The 15,055-nt window shown below is 37.0% G+C and overlaps 1 protein-coding gene and 1 pseudogene across 1 annotated transcript; one reads left to right on the forward strand and one right to left on the reverse strand.

Annotated features, from left to right (window-relative positions):
* On the forward strand, positions 1 to 1,463 carry LOC130996553 (growth-regulating factor 3-like). Its single transcript, XM_057921830.1, has 3 exons — positions 1 to 536; positions 630 to 849; positions 916 to 1,463. The coding sequence occupies exons 1-3, from the start codon at positions 206 to 208 to the stop codon at positions 1,289 to 1,291; spliced, it is 927 nt and encodes a 308-aa protein (XP_057777813.1). The 5' UTR covers positions 1 to 205; the 3' UTR covers positions 1,292 to 1,463.
* A 37-nt stretch (positions 1,464 to 1,500) lies between these two features.
* On the reverse strand, positions 1,501 to 12,004 carry LOC130998409 (1,4-alpha-glucan-branching enzyme 1, chloroplastic/amyloplastic-like; annotated as a pseudogene).
* Between the last annotated feature and the right edge of the window lie 3,051 nt (positions 12,005 to 15,055).

The raw sequence follows: 15,055 nt of genomic DNA on the forward strand, positions 1-15,055 counted from the left end.
TAAACATGGTACACATCTTTTCAAGAAATGTGTAGAGATATCTATATTTTCATAACAACCACCAATATATAAATAGATAGTCAGTTTATGTCGACTGCGAAGTTGCTGTAAAAAAGCGGTTTTAACTTTCTCTGAACACCAAACTCAGTTTTACTACAAAGTCTCTTTCTCTCTCTCTCTCTCTGAAACAAACTGACTGACTTCCATGGATTTCAATCTGAAGCAATGGAGAGATGAGTCAGAACATGAAACATCAGCAAAGCTACCAAAACTGAACTCATCATCATCTCCACTCCCCTTGTTTGTTCCTCTCTCCTCAACCGCCACCAAACTCCCCACTCCCGCAGGAATGGGGGGTGGGACCTACTTCAGCTCCGCCCAGTGGCAGGAGCTTGAGCTTCAAGCTCTCATATTCAGACACATCATGGGTGGCGCCGCCGTTCCGCCGGAGCTCCTCCATCTTGTCAAGAAGAGCCTCGTCGGCTCTCCTGCCTATTACTTGTGCAACCCTCTCCATTACTACCACCCTTCTTCTTGTAAGCATTTTTATCCCTTCTTCTGTATATACATATATTATACAATTATGCATTGATGTTGTATGGGTCAGTGGGGGTATTGGGGGAAAGCAGCAATGGATCCTGAGCCGGGGAGGTGCCGGCGGACCGACGGCAAGAAGTGGCGCTGCTCCAGGGATGTGGTGGCGGCGCAGAAGTACTGCGAGCGCCACATGCACCGCGGCAAGAACCGTTCAAGAAAGCCTGTGGAAATTCCCACAGCCACCGCCCCTCGTTTTAGCCTTTCGGGGCCTTTAACCTATGTGGACCTTCACCACCATAATCACAACCCAAGGTACTTTCCACATTTTCATATCCTACATTGCAATGCTCTTTTCATTTTTTGTATTTTGATTTGCAGGCCTATGGAGTCCATACCCGAGACTAAGTGCCCATCTCAACCTCAAAACGACGCCGGAGATCCCACGCTTCGACATTTCTTCCACGATTGGCCTAGATCACTTGATCAGGCGGCGGACGATGCCGCTACTAACTTGTCCATCTCGACGTCGGACTTCTCCTTGAAGCTTGGCAGTGGCAGTGGTGATGGCGGTGAAGGTTCAAGGTCTCAAATGAATTGGGGCATGGCGTGGGAGGCGGCTCACCGGTCCGCCCCGATGGGTGGACCGCTGGCGGAGGCGCTGAGGTCGTCGCTCTCCACATCGTCGTCGCCCACGAGCGTGCTGCATCGGTTGCAGAGGACCTCTGCCTCCCACACTAGTTTTGTTACCTCCTAGATTTCCAACTCTACTAACATGATGTTTTCCAATGTTTCCCTACTAATGGTTTTGGTGTGTTTGCCTTCTTGTGTAATGCACAAAGAGGTGTTGTGTTGGTTTTATCTACATTACATGCTACTACCTAACTGTACATTGGATCAATCCATATTATTCAAATTTGTGTTAAAAACGTCGGATAACAAGTAAAGATCCATCAAACACAAGACTTGAGCCACCGAAAATGATATTTCATTCATGTTCGACATTAGAAAAAAAAACATTAGTTCGGCAGGCTCTTATTATTTAGTATAACTCAGGCTTTAAAGAGGAGCAGCTACAGCATAAATACTAGTATGTGCTAACCAAGAGTGTTCATCATCAAACCCACGAATACGAAGGAATATACATGGAGATGATATGCATCGTTGTCGGAATTTTCAGTCTGAATTCATTACAAGCGCCAAGCGAGATGCATAATTTCCTCCTAGATGTGATGGAAAAACCCAAGTAGAGAATCCCATACACAAAGACGCTGGATCTTTTATTACTCGGACAATATTGAGATAGCCACTGGTAGATTTAAGTTATACCTGGTTAGCTCCTTGTGTTTCCATTCTTTTTCGACTTTGTTTTTGCTTCTTCAAGGGTTTGAGCGCCGCAGATAGTTGCAGTGGACAGAATAGGGGAGGGAGGTGGAGTCGTAAGCCAGAATCACTAACTCCTCAACCACAAAGCTAGACACCGCTAATACTAGTTTCAGCATCAACAACTACATCAACAGGTTTCGCTTCATCTGTTACCAATGCATACACCACTGCTGTTCTCGAAGGTGCATAGATTAAGAATGAACGAGGTCGGTCATCATGCCACCCTTCCTGTTAAGATCATTTTCCAGGAAAATGTTATTAGCACAGTTGATATACAATGAAATATTTTCTAGTGAAAATCTCATTTTTGAAGAGAACATCTCGAGTTGGGTGTAAATGATAGTTCTCCAGTTATAAACCAACAACAATGGAACAGTTAACTAGAAGATATGCTATACTATACCTCAATAAAATCACCCAAACTGCTGGTTGGTTAGTCCCAGAACAAGTATATGTTTTATTCCAATTTGAGTTAAACACTAGCTGCTATTATAACCATCTCCAATTTTCTTTCATATTAGAAGCAAAAGTTTAACTAGAATATCCACAAATACGAAATCTCTTAATTAAACAACACATGCCATCATAACATCAAGATGTGGAGCACCTATATTTTTAGGAAGGTAAGATGATATGATGAAACAGTTATATCAATACCGAAAATTCTTCACAAACTTTGCCTCTGTCCCTTATAAGAGAGACTTTAAAAGGTGAGTTTGTACTTTTATGAGAATTAAAACGACTTTATCACATTTTAAAGAGGTAAAAGAGCCTTTTGTCTCAGATCAATAGTAAAGAGAAGCATATATTTTTAATTTCGTTAGCCACTGGATTTAGGATATTACTAGTTCTCAAACACAGAACAAAGAAAAGAAATTATACGTCTATTAATTGAAGTTTGAAACACAGTGAAAGCCCAAGATGATTAACTTACAAAAGTAAAATACTCCGAATCGTGACTAATTCTGTTGAAGCCACCAAATAGTGGATCATCTGAGTCCAAGACAACCTGAAATATATAGCCATGCTGTAAGGATATTGTTTCTTCAAGGGCTAAACAACAACTGTATCAACAAAACAATATTCAAGAAGTACTATAAAATAAATTGTTTTCTCAAAGTACCTTGTATTTTCCTGGCTTCAAGCAGCCTACCCGGTAATCTAAATAACTACTACTCCAATGAAAATTGAAAACGAAGACTAGGTCACCCCTCTCAAACACAATTAATCTGTCTCCTTCATCTTTCTTGGATATGTATTGATGCTCTGATGTCATGAACTGTAGAAAACAAATTTTAGCTGTTTATATCTATTTCACCTAAAAAAATAAACTCAAATGCATTCAAAACTGGAGTGAGGTTTCGGTTAAGAGCAAGCTCAAGAAAATAACCAGAAGCTCTTACCAGTTCCCAAGTATGTTTTATGGTTTTTACAGCACTTCTTTTACATGTCCAACTACGAGCTAAACCAGGTTTGGCTATTACAGATACATCAGATGAAACAACAGAAGAAACTACAACATGTGCATCTGCTGGTCTAGTGGTAGTGTGTCGCAAGTTCGAGTCCACCGTCACGCAATCTTTAAAATTATTTGTTCTTTCACCCCAAAAAAGAAGCAACTACAACACATGCATGTCTATTTTCCAGATCTATATGCAGAATGTATGCTTTAAGACACTTGAATCCGTAAAAGACTATTGTTGATAGTTACATCATAAAGATGAAAAATAAAAAACCCCTTATTTCAACTAATGCAAGGAAACTCAGTGCAAGGAATACATACACCATATCTTTCTTCAAGATGTTGCATCGCTCGGTCAAATTCTTGCAATCCATGATATCTCAAATACTCTGCATCACCCTGGATATACATTGAAGTTCATTAAAGATAAAAAGATGCAACTGCTGCAGGGCTCTCCCAAAGATGATGCAACACGACAGTGTGTTCCACAAAATATCTTTCACAAAGAATGTCCGACAAAATGGATTATTCAACATAGGATCTCACTGTATTTATACTAAATTCATCATTTACATTAAGACAATATAGAAGGTAAATTAACTTGCAAAAAATGTACTTTTGAGAGGCTTAGGGCTACTTTTTAGCCTTAGTATTCCTACAATATCAACCATATAAGTAGTTGGTTGACATAATGCAACAGTAAGAGAGAGCAACCTAATTGGTAAAGCGCTTTTATTTGTATCTGTAGGCCTAGACCTAGGCCCATACTAACAAGCCGCAACATGCTGTGATCCATCTTTCACCTTTTCATTGCACGATAAGATGTATTATTTGTCTATTTTCTCTCATCATGGATCTTCAAAGATTATGCCATATTTCTGAAGTCTTTATCATTTTCATATTGTGCTGGATACTTAATTAGCGGTTTCGTATTCAACATGTAGAGGAGCAGTTTTTCTCAATGCATACTTCATGTATGCTGAATGTCATTCATTTACTATTATAAAAAAAGGTTGGCAAAGTCGAGAAGCATAGAACAAAACTAAGAAAGTATATACAAAAATATATCACATTATGTGAAAAGTTTGTCATCTTTGCAATCACACATTCATACTAATACAACAAGATTGTGGGCTCAATCTAATAGTTATTTTCACAGGTTGTAAGATATTACAATTGCATATGGAGGAAAGTCAATATTTTAATAATACAAAAAAGAGTCTTGAATTCCAAAAGCAATAAACCTTTTTAAAAATTCTCTAGGTGCTGTTAGCATTAGTGCTGTGAGCTCATAACCAGTTTCGAACAGTATAAGCTGCTAAAGAGAAATCTTGAACACTTGCATCTAAAACCAACATCTATATTCTTTCAACATAATTTTGTCAGTACGCTCAGCAACTCTCATTATTATATTAATAAAAACTTGTTTATAGATCCCATTAGGGCTAAACATCTGAACCTTTTCAAGATAAAAAATGTTTTATGCCATTAGCCCAACCGTAATCTGCCAGTTATAAGGAAGTGAAGCATACACTAGTTCTCTCACCTGCTTTTGAGTAGAGATTTTACTCTAATCGACGATAGTGATCATCCCCCACCTCTCTGGATACAAGCCACACATATTCTAAAGATCTTTCATGCTTCAACTTAAGTCAGGCGAATGTTTGTCATTAATAGTAAGGTCCTAGCTCCTGCTTAGATGCTCAAATATTTCTTGAGACCATCAAATCATCTAAGCTAAGCAGAATGTCCAAGCAAAGTACCAGTTGCTCAAGTGAATCTAACAACTTGAAAAAGTAATTGAATTCCTTAAAACTTACCAGATCAAATCTGCGTCTGCATTTGTCATAACTGAAGCCATTTCCTGGGATCACTTTGCCATCAGGAAGATGTTGGTCGGCTCTAGGAAAATCTATCCACTCTGATTTAATGGAAGATCGCATTAAAAGGACAGTCAGAGAGTGAACTTATGATTCATGTAGTGCAGCAAATGCTTCAATGTGCACCTACCAGGATGTCCAAATTCATTTCCCATAAAATTTAAGTATCCTTCCCCACCTAATCCCATTGTAATAAGCCTGATCATCTTGTGTAATGCTATTCCGCGATCTATGACAGGTGTAGATGGTCTATCCAATGCCATGAAATCATACATATCCTGAAAGAAAACCCACAGGGAAAAACTTTAAGGGGAAAAAGAGAGTACCCATCTAAAAAGACAGGGAAAAAGGAAAAGAGATAGCTAATATCTATCTATCTATATATATATAGATAGATAGAGAGAGAGAGAGAGGTTCCATTGAGAAAGTTAAATGTGTTGAGAATTGAGAATACACGCAAATAAGTCAATAATTTCTACGAATAAATCAATGTCAAACATGAATAGGCATTCTCATCTGAGTTTGAATCCTGAAGGAGACGAGATTTTCACCATATTAACTAGATACGGCTATTCGTAGGTTATATTGATTTATTCTTATTCTTTATTCTCATCTCTCACAGAAAACTGAAATCTCATTGGATATATATATATATATATATATATATATATATATATATTTGGAGGGGTGAGATCATATAGAACCCTTCCCTCAGGTAGTATCGTAGTCCCTTACAACAGCATAACGTTAAACACAAAACATGTGAATTCAAAACTGCATACATGCATTAACATTACTGCACATATGCATGTAATACAATTTTCAAAAGCTGCATGATTATATACACAATACCGCATTGCTTTATACACAAAAATGCATTGGTACTACGATAATACCTAAGAGAGGGTTACTACCAGATCCTGACCCTATATATATTAGTATGTGTATATATTTATATAAAATCACAGTTTCTAGTGAAGGCAAAATATAACATAAATAGTGCAACTATATCAAATTCCTACATGCTTTCAAGTTTCAAGTATAGAGTAACAGTTACATGTTGGCCACTTTAAACGTATGCCTGACCTTATCCATCAACCAGAATGCAATAGTTTTATCACCAACAAGAGCTTGGTCATGACTTTCTGCATAAGCAACACATTTTTCCATCCACCTTCTGTTTGTAAGTGTGTGTATAATATCTCCCATTTTCCAATCTTCATCCCTTTTCCTGAATCAAAAGAGTAAGGAAAAGAGTGACTAGATTGTGAAGCAGTATGTGGTCCCAAAATAAAATCAATGTTATAATGTGATGGGTTAAAAATTGAATTCTTCAACTTAAAAAATGTAGAAGTTTACAGAGGTCCTGTTCATAAAATTGAGGTTGTATAAGTCGCGAGTTAGATTGCATTCAACTTAAGTAGATATTATTTAAAATAAAAAAAATAGTTGCTTGTCTTATAAACCTAGGGGAAAACAGGAAATGAGTGAAAAAATAGCTCCATTAATAGAATCAGATCACTGAATACTATAGTATTATCTTATCACCAATAAACAGCGCCTCAAAGGAAGGAAAGAGATTTATCATTTTAAAGTCACTAAATAGGTTCCAGAGTGTCAAGGGTAACATACTTGAGAGTCTCAATCCATTTATCAGCAATAGCCATGTGCAGACGATAGTCAAATCCAATACCTCCATCTTCAAGAGGAATACAAAAGGCTGGCATTCCACTGACCTGAAATCAACGAAATTTCCAATGAGATGTTTCAGAAAAAGGTATTTCTGTTAATAGAATATAAGAGAATATATTAAAGGACTGGTACGTGCAGACATCAACATCAATATTTTCTGCAGTGCAAGTTCAGCAATATACACTGTCTTTCTAGAATAATGAAGATTGTTACTCTGACAAAGAATTGGTATACGAAGAAATCATCAACAGTTTCTTAAGCTCAGCAGAATTTTCTGCAACTTTACAATAACAAAAAGTTTAGAAAGGTTTACAGCTTGCAGGCATATGCATCTTCTTTTATTCAGGGATATGAATAAGAAGAACTGAAAAGTGATGGTGGAAAATATTGGAAACTAATTCTTAAGCTATCAAAATTTACAATCAGAAAAAAGTATGTGTGCAACTACTTTTTAGAGAAAAAGTACTCCTGTAGGTTGGATCTTCACTCCCTTACATATCTTTACCACTAAGCTTCAAAGTAAAAGACAGCGGAAAATATATTATTCAACAAATCCAGTGTTTTCCCTCTACCGCAACCCAAAACGATCCAAACAATAAGACACAAAATAAACTAGGCATGACATACTTTGTTTTAAATTGTATCTACAAAACTTACATCTTCACCTATCGCTAAAGCTTCAGGAAAGAGCCCATGAATCATATCATTGACCAGCATCAAATAGACCACTGCATCAACATCTGTTGCGAATCCAAATACTCGTTGTAGTTCCCAGTAAATGCCACCTTCATCAAAGAATACATTAGTCTGGATATTGCATACAGATTAAAAGAAGAGCACAGGATGTGAAAGAAACAAATTACGCTCAAAATGCTATAAGAGACAGGGTTTCTATTGTGGGAATGGCAAACTCAACACATGCTTAAGGCTAGTTGTAAATTCATGCTGAATTACACCTTAAGGTTAGTTCACAATCTGTGATGGTTTATCTATACAGAACTTGGCTCCCATTTCAAAAATCCTATCAATCTCATACCATAGTATGGAACTGAACAGTTTAGATCATATCATCGAACTGAGGACCAGACGAGAGGGCATAAATGGAATATGGTCACAGTAGATGCTGAAGTTGAATCTCCATTGAGTGCAGAATCTGAAAGAAGAAGAAAACAAATGTTTGTACCATGACTTCGGTAATTAGCACAAATCGTGACAGGAGTTTGGGCAAGCTAGAAAGGAAAGGCTTGGAATTCAGAGATTACCCGGAGAAAGCTTTGGTGGATAGAGGAAATAAACAAATTTGTTTGAATAGGCTTGCAACAGGTGTGAAAGATGTCATGTAAACAAGATATAACAAATGCAAAGATAGCAATGTTCTTTTGCTCAACATAACTTAGAATCTTGCACAAATTCAGAAAGGAGTTTGAGAAATCTTTCAGTTCGGGTTATTAAAAATTGACATTCCATTCTCGTTTGATTCACTTAACTAGTAGGTTATACTACCTCTTTTGTGTTTCCTTGAAGGAACAAATATTGGAAAGGTCACTGGTGGAATAGAAGTTTTCAAGAAAGCATTGAGTTTTTGAAAGACAGCCATAAATTTATAACTGCTTGATCAACTACATCACTCAATAAATGAACAGATATGTTAACCAAAAGACAATACCTCCTAAACCATGGTGGGTATACATCATTGATGTTTACCCCGTTCAAATCTGAAGCCATCAAACTTATACTCATCCAACCACCCATCTTGCATTGGAGAGAGAAGAAACCTAAAACCTACAATTAAGTGCACGTTAGACAAACAGGATAACAGCTACAATATCTATTGTAACATTGATTCTAGACAGTACATATTCCCACGGTCCATAGTTAAAAAGACGAGAATCCCACATCCAATGATAACCCCGCGATCCAGAGTGAAAGTAACAGGCATCAGTGCCATCAAACATGTTCAGGTCCATCCAAAGTATTATTTGACGCATGGACTGCAGGCATTAAAATTTTCAGTTAAATTGGACAAATAAAAGGTAATAAAAGATATCTGCAATCACACACAGAAACAGCGACAAGAGATGCAACAGAATACAAGAAAATTTTGAGATGAATAGAACATAGAATATCAATTTAAAATATAACTCTTTAGGAAAAACAGAGAGAGAGCGGCTTTCTTTTGATCAAGCAGCAAGCTGGATCACTAAAATAGCTATGAACCAAGATGCTTGCAGAGACAATTAATGCAGCAGAACATCCCGTCCGGGTCTCCCCCCCACCACATTGACCCCAAATTCTTTTTAAAATCAATAAAGATAAGTTTAAATTATCAAAACACCCACCAAACTGATAATTGTTCACCCATGGTCACCCATGGCACTCCCTGGACAAATTCTGGCGTTCTGATACAATGCAGAAGTTTATGTAAGACTGACTATAGATAGCAGAAATGTAATATCCAAAAATGAAATGAGCTTCTCCATAAACATCTCTGGTGGACATGATTCTTAGCTATATGTAATTAAGACAGGATTCCTGCTTATACTTCAACAATTCTACATTTGGAAATAATTATACCTGTGCACAATATCCATGAGAACAAGCAAGCCCAACTCATGAGCTCTATCTATTAAAGACTTAAGCTCATCTGGAGTCCCAAGCGAACTGCTTGGCGCAAGAAATTTGTCACATGGTTAGCTGATGCAAGAATGAGATAAAAATTTAATCAGCAGCCAAATACAGAAAAAAATAGGCAGATGAGAATGGACAGAATTCACCGAATCATGCAAATATACGATATTGCTCTATATGAGGAGCAAAATGCATAACTAGAGTGAGGCCTATTACCCAAAACTTGCATAATATGAATGCTCCTGAATTGCCATTATCTGAACAGCATTATAACCCAGTTTCTTAATGCGAGGGGAGCACTTCGTCTCTGAAGTTTACATATGTATTGATAACAGGATCCTGCATCCAACATCAAGAAAATAAAATGTAAGTGCTGCATTTGAACATGAAATCAGTATAATTATAGAAATCTAAAGTCTTTGAACTAATTTTTTTACTTGTCCACAAACAAAGTTATTATATGTCTGAACTTCTTGGTTGGCACCACTACTCAAGATAAGAACACATTGTAACTCTTCCAAAAGTTTATGGATTGTCTGGTGTGCTTGAAGACAAAACTAAGGAATAGGAATTTTTTATACCACCTTTAAGAGCTTGTCTTAGGGTAAGTTTTTTATGCAATTTTTGCTAACCATTCCAAGCCTATTTAAAAAGGATATTTCATCTTGATTTACATTCAGTTGTTGAGGAAAATATGGATTTCCATCAATAAGATACAGAAGATGGCTAAGTTTATTCATAATCAAAAGAAAAGGCACCAAATAAGTCGCCTAATTGAGCTTAGATACAACTTATAACATTTGAGAGAAGAGAAGCACACCTTACTACTCATTCCAACATGAGACTCATATATCCGCAGTGATTTTGGTTTCTTTGGACGAGGATGTTTAAAAACATGCTATCCTGCAAAGAGTAAATTTAGAGCATCATTAGCCTGAGAACGATGGAAGGCTAAAATTATACCAGGGTAAAGGACTACTAATCCCTAATAAACAAAAAAAGGAAAAATGTTTTCTGACTTTTTCAGGAGAGCAGAACATTTTAGTGTAACCCTTAAATTCGTTCATTCATGATCAGTGTATCTCTTAATTAATATATAGATGACCAAACATTGCAGAATGGCAAGCAACAGCAATCTGCTCAGATTTGCATTATGATAGTGTCAGCATTGGATAGCTGAGTTAAGAATAATACACTTATTTTTGCCTTGTTTTCGCAGTTCTCCAGTCACCATAAAGGTCAATCAGCTCGCCATAAATATCATAAGCACAACATAGAAAAATTCGTGAATACCTCTTCTGGAGGATCATAATATATTCCATTGTATGGAATTTCCCCAGGAGCCTGAACAGAGAACTTGATCCAAGCTGGAATAGAATCTTTTAAGCCCGATGGAGTATCCATACGAATCTACATTTTAAATATTAGATAGCATAATCTTGTCATAAGTACCACAAAAAAGTAATAGGCACAAGTGATTGTAATAAAGATTTAGTGATTGAACAGATTTCAGTGCAGTTAGAGATCTAGGTGAGAGTTACTACGGCAAGCTTAGAATCTGCAAGAAACTGAAGTTCATAATTTAGACTATCATATGCTATTAATTAGAAAATACATACAGAATACACAACTCGTATCAATGAATATTACCTTCACACGAGAACCATGCGAAATAGCCGGGGACCCATCAGCATTATTTGGTAAGAAGATCTCCCAAACCCCATATTCATTCTGTAAAAAACCTGTCAGACTAATCATGTGGGCAAAATTCATGAAGTTGATCATCATGCATGCAAATGGGACAGCAGCTTTAACATTGCAAAGTACATCCAACCAAGATTTGGTAGTGGTCTAAAAATGCTAAAGAACTCAAGCAGAAAAAAACTATCTTTATCCAATAATACTGATCCCTACTTTTGATGAGAATTTTGAAATAATGAAAGGAAGAGGAAAAGCTTACACAAGTCATGACATCAGCATTAGGATTCCAATTATTGAAATCTCCAATAAGTGCAGCTGACTGCAGGATAAGAATGGTCAAAATATAGCAGCCATAAAATAAATGAGGAAAAGAAGAAAGTCGCCAGATAAAAAAAGAAAACAATAATAATTGAAGGAATCAAGCATGTCTCATTGTCTCATATGTGACCACTTCAGGCAGCAATAGACCCAAAAACTCTTATGACACTAAAAAGACTAGGGCAAGAAGCAAAAGATGGGCTTTCATCAGCTGTTTATCAGCTTGACTTGAGGACAAATGACAGTCCAAAATGCGACTGCTTCTTAAATTAGAACAGAGAAGAGAAGAGGACTGGTTGAACTAAAAGAAAAGTATATACCTACTTAATACAAAATAATGAGCAGCACTAACCTTGGCACCAGGCGCCCATTCCCTGTAAGTAATACCTGACTCACTGTCAATAAAGGTTTACAGGAAATCAGTATAGGAACATCGTAACAATCAAATTTCTTTAATCAAGTAAATCTGCATTCTTTACACAAAAAAGATTATATTATTGTAATAGGTACACTGGAAAATAAGATACTACGGCTTCTCATAATTCAATACAAAAGCATCAATATTTCAAACATATTCATAAATCTGTTGAGTTTTCATTTTTTTGTCTTACCACTAACAGATTACTAAGGACTAAGCTTCTGCTCGGACAAAATCTCAGCTATCAGCTATGTACAAACCTCTATTCTGATATGGCTGTCAGTACTTAACATTCTATATCCCATGAGCACATGATGTGTTTCCTTCTCCAGAAAACATGTGGAATTTCCCAAGAGATTTTCTCCCAGTGGTGTCTTATCATGATGGAGAAATATTGGATTGCCATGGTCAGCATCATTAGAGGTTATATGAAGATGCCCAACGAAAGATGGATATGTAAGCCTTCCCCAGAGTGAGTATGAATGATGAACGAAGAGTCGAAGAACTCCTTTTAACTTCATATAGTACTTATATTACCAAGTGCATGCATTCCTACACATAATCTTTCTAAAACAATTAGATCTTAAAATACGCGGACATGCCTTTTCAAGAAAAAACCACATGGCCTAAAATGAACCTTCAGAATTTCTTATTCCATAGGTGCAAGAAGATGTTAAACATGATTGTCTCTGGATGGCTGTCAACATATTAGCAGAACAAAAATAACAATGTCCACCACAAACCTGCGAACAAACCAAATTTCTCATAACCACGAGAAAAGAGCTCCAATCCACCTTCATTCTTGTCAATTGCTGCACGCAATTTTCTATACTGGTCATACCTGGAAAGACATGTTGGAGTGAAATAATCAAATTGATTACAAAATGCTGCTTCACCAAACACTCCAAAAAATGCTTTCAGAAACATCCAATGATATATTCATGATCCTAAAAATGTAAAGTAGAAGTGTACAGTAAGAGGATTCAATGTTAAAGTACGAAGATATTATTTCAACCACAAAACTTTAAGAGCCCTAAAATATGTAATTTGTATACCACTTGTACTTCTATCACACTGAACTTTTCAGCAAAGTTATCCATAGTAACTTACCGGTAATCAAGATGTTGGCGGGTGACTACTCAGCATTGGATCTATTTCGTATATCCTCTTACCATTACCAGGTGGAGGAGGAATGATCTTCCCTCTTATCCTCATAGATTCACTGTTTGTTGTTTCATATGTTGAGTCTGATGTCCCTTCGGCTTTTACTTCAACATCTTTATTCGGTTGTTGTGCAGAAGAAGGATCTTCCCCTTGTAATAACTTCACTAGAACTGAGTTCAATATAGTTTCTTGATCTTCAACCTTCAGCCCGTTGGTTTTGTTTCTGACTTTCTGTATCACCTGATTATCTAGAACAAAAATCACATAAAAACAAAAACAATCAATGAACGGAGAAGATTTTGCAGTTTCAATCATTTCTTCCTGCTCACCGATTACAAAGTCACAACATTTTCCATCCATAAAGAAGGATTTAAAGTATAGATAATGAATAGTGAAGACTATAATACACTTTCCAGTGATTAGTCCGAATGGGACTGAAAAACTTATAGAAGCTCAAACAAGTACCCTAAAATGCAGTTGCAAACTTGGGGTCAGTTTGTATAAAATAATAACTGCCTTAGTTCTTGTGGTTATTGATGTCTACTCTCTCACATTTTCTCTCTTCTGATTTAGTCATTTACATGGTCTGGTTGATGTGAATTGTTTCATACTCAGGGCTGGGGTTATGTTTTAAGTAAGGTTTTTCTGGAGACATGCCTGGGGATTATCTGAAACAGTCTCAACCAATTCCGCGCTTGGAGACGAGGGGTCATCATTCTCAGTGCCTGGAACGAGAACCTTCTCTGATTGTAGTCGCCATAGATGACTGGGAGCCAGACTCGTATGACTTCCCTGCAAAAATCTTCCCTGTAAAAAAGCACCAAAATCAGCTAGAATATAGATTGCGCAACCCCTATTTATGATAAGTGGAGCTCAAAGACAGGGACAGTAAAATATTTTGAGTACGTCTACCAGAGAGGTCCCTCAAAGAAGCAATTAGCTTCATCATAGCCCAATATAACATATTAGTGCAGATGTTATCCTCTCTTCAGCAATTTTCTTCTATTACATTGTTTTAAATCAAACTAGAATCTGCTCAGTAAAAACACTAAAATAGGTATGAGTTTTAATTTACTCGTTTACTGCAGTTTTTTTCCAGCTGATTTACTAAGCCACAACCTGGGGACCTAAAAAGTCGGTAACTCCAAATCGTCTAAAGAGTGAATAGTAACAAGCAAACACCGTAGGCTACTCTAAATACAAGTTATTCCGTACTTCATTCATAGAACAAATCAATTCACCAAAAAAAATAAAAAAATTAAAAAACATACTCCAAAATACTTAAGATCCAAATGGAACGAAAATATGTAGGAAGAATTATGATCCCACAAAACACCAATTGCAAATTCGGAAACCATCACCCGCTAATCAAATTGCAGTAGCACTCCACACCCACCACTAAGTGTAAGAAAATGTTCGCTCATACATCTCCGGGCCTACTGGTGGTCCAGAACAAATGAATCATTATAATATATTTTTCAAATAATTCGCCCCAAAAAAATAATAATCGGGCAAAACAATAAAATAAAACTGAGACCGTCGCACGTCAATCAACACGCAAGAGGGGAATCCACACTCACGAGAACTGGTTTTATTCTTCACAAACAGCGAGACGCGAGAAGTCCCTATCGGCGGCGCGCGAGTTCCAGCCAATTGGTCCCAAGCTTGTACGCCCGATGGCACTCCAGGCAGCCGCACGCGGAGAGCGTGTAAACCATCTTCCGACGAAACCACTTAATAAGAAATAGAAAGCCAATCGAAAAGAAAAAAAAAAGCGAAAGAGCTACACTCTAGTGCAGATCTGCAGCGAATTCGAGAAGAGCCATGAAATCCGTGAAAACTGTGGAGCCAGAAGCAAGCAAGTATTAATAA

Source organism: Salvia miltiorrhiza, chromosome 8 (assembly GCF_028751815.1).
Source record: "Salvia miltiorrhiza cultivar Shanhuang (shh) chromosome 8, IMPLAD_Smil_shh, whole genome shotgun sequence".
Classification (NCBI taxonomy): Eukaryota; Viridiplantae; Streptophyta; class Magnoliopsida; order Lamiales; family Lamiaceae; genus Salvia; species Salvia miltiorrhiza.

What these genes read in the sequence shown, in the direction of transcription:
- LOC130996553 (XM_057921830.1), top strand. Translation starts at nt 206, where the DNA reads ATGGATTTCAATCTGAAGCAATGGAGAGATGAGTCAGAACATGAAACA. An exon ending in TTACTACCACCCTTCTTCTT is followed by an intron (nt 537 to 629) that starts GTAAGCATTTTT and finishes GGGGGAAAGCAG; the next exon opens with CAATGGATCCTGAGCCGGGG. An exon ending in CACCATAATCACAACCCAAG is followed by an intron (nt 850 to 915) that starts GTACTTTCCACA and finishes TTTGATTTGCAG; the next exon opens with GCCTATGGAGTCCATACCCG.